The following is a 5,908-nucleotide window of genomic DNA, read 5'->3' as shown; positions in this document are numbered from 1 at the left end:
AAATGGAACTTTGCTAGTACTATACAAGGGTTTTCGTACCCTCCAACCTCACTAGATAGTCCACACCAAATAAAGTCCTGCTGTTATTTGAGCCAATCCTATATATACATACACGTTGGATGAGCTCACGTTGACGTTCACTTGGCATGACAACGGCAGTGACTACATGGTTTTCTTCTCTTTGGCACCATAACGCTATGTCTAGCTTGAGATATCCATCCATTCGGTTTTTTATCCGGAGCACGGGCATATAGACCCGGCTACCCAAAGGCCATGGGACGCTCTATTAACCCCATGAACCAATTAATAAGAAGCATTTGGCTCGTGCAAATGGCCTTGATCTTGAGCAGTTTGCAAGTAGTTGGTGGGATTCGAATGGGCGATCTCCAATCTCTGAGCTTAAATTTCGTCAACACTCTAGCCAAATGCACCAACTGTCGGGGTTCTATTCAAGTAGTTAAGCATTTCTTTTTCGACCGTTCGTATGTACCATTTGTTTTTATCTCTAATTTCGGTAATAGTGTCACATTATCTTATTAAAATTTCTACTATAATTCCATTCTCTCGCACTCTTGGAAAATGAAAAATACTGCCTGAAGGAGATAACTTCCTGACCATTCGCATGATCAACTCAGTAAATGAATTTAGAATGTCATGTCTCATTATCCAATTTTATGTTAAATGTGACGAACGATCGAACGACAAGGAAAGACCCTATTCACTATTAAATTCAACTACACATGGAACTGAAACGAGTTAATAAGGGGAGCAACAAAAATGGGTTAAAACATAGACAGTATTCCTTTACCCTACGCTACTTCTAATTCTCTTGGACAAAAGAGTACTTATAGAATACACCATCAGTTTAAAAGAAATTTCCCACAAGCGGCCTCAATCACCCTAAATTATACAATGAGCAAGAGATTGGATCAATAGGAGATAAGACCGCTTGTGATATATGCTTAAATTATTCGTCAATCAATGATGTGGTTTATCATCTATATTAGAACACGGTCTCTCGAAATTCCGTATTAATGTGGAGTAGGACCCTTTGATGAATAAACAAACAATACCTATTTTCGTAGGGAGGGCATACGCGTATTTTGAATGTTTCTCCACAATTCCAAATGGTATCTTATCCGTACATGATTCGTCTAGAATATTGATCTGTGCGACACCCTTTACAATACTAGGCGTAATGTAGCTATTGACATTTTGAGCTCCTTCACGATAAAATAGTTCGTACACATAATCATCGTAGAAAAAATAAACACCAAAAAAGAGAGAAAAACCTACAATTGCATGCATCTAGATCTCGTGTATCTTCTCCGATACACAAAGTTGACTGTTGATGCGTCTACAATCTGAGTTTAGAACACGACCCATCAATGAAAATTGTCCAATCAATTATAAACCTATTGTACGGATGACTAGACCGTAATGTTAGCAATTTCTCATAAAAATTGATCGGAATGACTATATTAAAATTTTGCGGAAAGGTTTAGAACTAAATTGACAAAATGGAGAAATTTAGGACTGAATTGACATTCGTACAATAAGTTTAGGATTGGTCGAATGATTTTTCCCTACCCGTCGTATAGAAACCCAATCAAACCGATAGAAGTTTGTCCAATAATTTGACAAAAGCACTTCAATCAATGTCATATTCAACAAATAGTTTTTTAAGAAATTCTTAAATCACATATTTCCAAAGGGTCATTTTAAATGGTCATTTCCTTGTTGCTTTGTGCTCAAGTCATAGAATTCAGGGGGGGGAGCCATTATGTCCCAATTAATATGTTTTCCTTCTTCCACTAGTTGATAATAGAGACATTTTAGGTGGAATATATCCATCTGTTATGAGACAAAACTTAGCAATATTTAATTAACTATAAAAGAATTTAGCCTATGGTGGTTAGAGATTCAAACATGCAAAAAAGTAAATCACGTGGTCGATCTTTCTTATCCTTTATGCTGTTTGAACCATGCGATTTATAAAAAATTAGTTCTTGGAATTCCAGGGTTTCTGTCAATTAATGAAAAAGGGAATCATTTTCTTTGCAAGTTGCTTTAGAGGCTTCTCATCAGATGATTCCATTCGGGTGCTGAACCACCATGATCATGCGGGTCGAGCAAGTTTGAGTTTAGTCAGCGCTTATGTCATGTTTTCTTAGTAAATTATGCTGAATGTGAACGTATGAATAGTTTAATGTTGGTAAATGAACAACAAAAGGATGACTAAGAACCTGTCTCATCATCATCTTCAGTTCTCTGTGTTTGGCAAGCGAGAGAAAATATGCTTCAAGCCTTGAGGAAGAAATATTTATTAAAATATATCTATACATGTATATATGTGTGGGCTTGCGCTAAATTTTGGCAAGCTAAAACTCTTGATTTGCAAAAAAAAAAAAAAACCAAACCCTTTGAATATATAACAATTGGACTGTCAAATTAACTGTACATGCTCCATACAAGTCAATTGGAATGTTCATCTTCAAGCGTGACATCAAGAAGATGACCGTCTGAAGAAATCGTTTAAATAGTTCACACAATTTATTGAGCTCCAATAAATTATTAAGAGATAATTAAACTAATCAAGTCTTCAAACCATCAACATTTTTCATCTCGACAGCAAAGTAACGCTGTCTCTATATAATTTCTAGTACCTTCTCTCGTGATTTCGTGCATTGCAGAAGCTTCCAGTGGAAATAATTTGAGAGAGAGAGAGGGGGGGGGGGGGGTGTTGGGGGGTTATTATCAATGAGGATTTCGTGTGTGGTTAGTTATAAGAAATTGGATTTATGAGAGACCGATATGATATCCATGTAGAGGAGGTAAGTTAATTATCAATGGACCTTGGAATTAATGAAGATGGTAATGGATCTTTTCCGGTAAATTTAATTTGTTAGCAATGCACTAACTTGAATTCACACCAAGAAGGGTGGACATGGATCAAATGCCTCGATCGAAAAGACTGGAATTGCACTAAAATAGAAGTTAATTATTGCAAAATTCATAGCCAAATACATACATCCAAACTAACCGTTGATAAAAGTGTAAGAAGCCTAAGTGATTTCAAGTTTGGTCCTTTTTTATTATTCGGTTAAAATTGTAGTCCTTGGATTATTATCTAGTGACAGTATAAATCCTGTTATCAAAATTTACATTCAAACTTTGTCGAGAACTGCTGAATCATCATCAATTATTAACACTTGAAGCATACGTGTATAACCCTCTAAATCAAACTTGGATTTTAGATCTCATACTTTTAGGAACGACCAAGGGAGAAATACCAAAAAAATCTTAAACTTATTGCAATTGTGTCAATTCAATTCTAAAATTTCTTCTTTTTTTGGGCCAATTGAATCCTAAATATTTTGTATTTGTGCCAATTCGGTCCATCCTACATGGCGTGGCCAGTGCTAACTTGGACAATTTTTAATAATAATTTTTATTTATTTTGTTTTTTTCCTTTTTTTCTTTTCTTTCTTTTTCATTTTTTTTTCTTTCCTTCTTCCTCTAGCCGGTTGCCAGACCAGAGGCGAGGCCTCACCTACCACTAGCAAGGGTAAGGCTCGACCTTGTCGTTACTGGGCAAGGTCAAGCTCGCCCACGACGACGTCGAGCCTTGCCAAGGGCCGATGAGGTCAACCTCGCTGGCCCTTGCCTTTAGCCAGTTGCCAAACCTCAGCGAGCAACAAGAGGAAGAAGGGAAGAAAAAAAAAAGAAAGAGAAAAAAAGGAAAAAAAAGAATAAATTAATAAATAATTCTAAAAAATATTAAAATATTATTACAAATTGTCCATGTCAACACCCGACCACACCATGTAGAACGGTCGGCGTCAATGTTAGTGATTTCCAGCCAAAATTGGCTAGATAGACTGAATTAGCACAAATGCAAAAAAGTTTGTGACTCGATTAGCCCAAAAAAAAAAGGCTTGGAACTAAATTAGCACAATTACAATAGGTTTAGAACTTTTTTGGCAATTTTCCCGAACAATCAGATATAGCCCTTGTGCTTTGATAATGCCTCCCAATCATTAGGTTGTCAAAATTAGGCCTTAAATTATGCACACACAAACACTAGTAATTACATTATACTGTTCATTTTTATGCTAGAATGGGTTTCCCTGTACCACAATAGTATAATCGTGTATGTATACCGATAATTGAAACAATATATAACAGTTAACAACCTTAATTACTGTACCAACCGTGGTTCATGATCTAAAACAAAACCCTAATTTTTTTCGGTCAGAACACAAAACCCCAAGAATTAGAAGTGCTTTAATTTTGTTTTCTTTAATCGGCTGGGAATTAAAGAAAAACCTGTTGTGTGTTTGATACTTTATGTCAAGATTTCAGATTTAAATCCAATATAATGCCCAAGTCCTCGATTTGTCCCGTGCAAGATCTTGACTAAGGGGTCTACCTCCCCCACCTAAAATAATAATTTAGCAATCGCCCCCAAGTTCAAAGCAGCTTGTTGAGTCTTCTAAGTAACCCCATCTACTAATCACCCACGGAAACTTAATTAAACTATAATTAAGTCCAAGAATGACAGTTATCGGATGATTACATGTTTTAGGCGCAGATGATTGATTGGACGGTTCGTTCCCCGAGCATGTGGATCAAATGCATGTGCATGACAGTTGCTCCGAATGGGACCCCCCTTTTCAGCAAATTGCCTAAATCATGCATATAACAATGACGGTATAGCCAAAATGACCAAAAAAATCCAACAGACATAGCTTCGCTGCAAAAGCCAAACTAGCAATTTCACACCGCAAAGCTAGTAAGAAGACTTTTGCATCTCAGCCTTTTCTCTTAACAGATTCTCTCCCCAGAGAGAGAGAGAGAGAGAGGGTAGCTTTCGTGGCATTCAATATGATCACAGACAAACAATAAACTCCCTCTCCTTTATTGATCATCTCTATATTTAACTGAGTCGTCTCTAGACTCTTGCACCGGGATTACACAGCTCTCTTTGATAGTCTGTTCTTCTCTTCTCCTTGTGATCCGCCGATTGATGAAGCAAGCTCAGTGTTCGATGTCGACCACGGGGATTCAACAACTTCTCAAGTCGCACTATGGGCAGGCAATGACACCGATCGGCAACGATTCATGGGAGGAGAAGGCTTTTGCCGAGGATTTCGGGTGCGTGTGGCCTCCGAGGTCTTATTCATGTAGCTTCTGCAATAGGGAGTTCAGGTCTGCTCAAGCTTTAGGAGGCCACATGAATGTGCACCGGAGGGATAGGGCGAGGCTCAAACAGTCGCCTCTCAGCAATCAAAGCGACGAAATCCCGAGCCAGAATCGGAACCCTGGTCTTTCTAGTACCCTTCGTCCCTATCAGCTCCAGTCCGAAGCTGTTTCATGTTTGGATCACAAAAATGACCTCAATTCAAACCCTAGCAACTATTTCACACCATCCCTTTCAGCTAGGGTTTTAGGTTTATCATCATCCGACAAAAAACTACCTCTTACTGAAGAGTTGGTCTATTCTCCTTATTATTCTGTCCTTGTCAAGGAAGGGCAAAAGGTTCTTTTTGATCCCAAGACCATGAAGGTTCATTGCTCGTCCGACAAGAACCGGCTCGAGATGCAAAAAATTTTAAGGGAGGACGAATATGAGTGTTTTGATGGTTCGTCCAGCGTGACCGATTTATCTGTGGGGTTGAGTTCTAACTTCGGCCGCCGTCCAGCAGCCATCAGTTCTTGCGGCGATGAAGCAATTAGTCTCAAAAGGCCGAAAACAACAGAATCATCTTGGCTAACTGTTCTTAATCCGTGTTCATCCACTGGTGGCTATCCTCTGAAATCAGATGTTCAAATTGGGCTCAAGATTAGCTCCATGGAGGACTTGGACCTTGAGCTCAGACTTGGTGATCCTCCTAAGGTGAAATAG

The 5,908-nt window shown here is 38.3% G+C and overlaps 1 protein-coding gene across 1 annotated transcript; it reads left to right on the top strand.

Moving 5' to 3' along the window:
* Positions 1–5,050: 5,050 nt before the first annotated feature.
* Positions 5,051–5,908, top strand: LOC115688150 (transcriptional regulator SUPERMAN-like). Its single transcript, XM_030613906.1, has one exon. The coding sequence runs from the start codon at positions 5,051–5,053 to the stop codon at positions 5,906–5,908; it is 858 nt and encodes a 285-aa protein (XP_030469766.1).

Source organism: Syzygium oleosum, unplaced genomic scaffold (assembly GCF_021117445.2).
Source record: "Syzygium oleosum isolate NSW1041296 unplaced genomic scaffold, Sole_v2.1 Sole_v2.07, whole genome shotgun sequence".
NCBI lineage: Eukaryota > Viridiplantae > Streptophyta > Magnoliopsida > Myrtales > Myrtaceae > Syzygium > Syzygium oleosum.
This window is presented reverse-complemented; position numbering and strand designations above follow the sequence as displayed.

What these genes read in the sequence shown, in the direction of transcription:
- LOC115688150 (XM_030613906.1), top strand. Translation starts at nt 5,051, where the DNA reads ATGTCGACCACGGGGATTCAACAACTTCTCAAGTCGCACTATGGGCAG.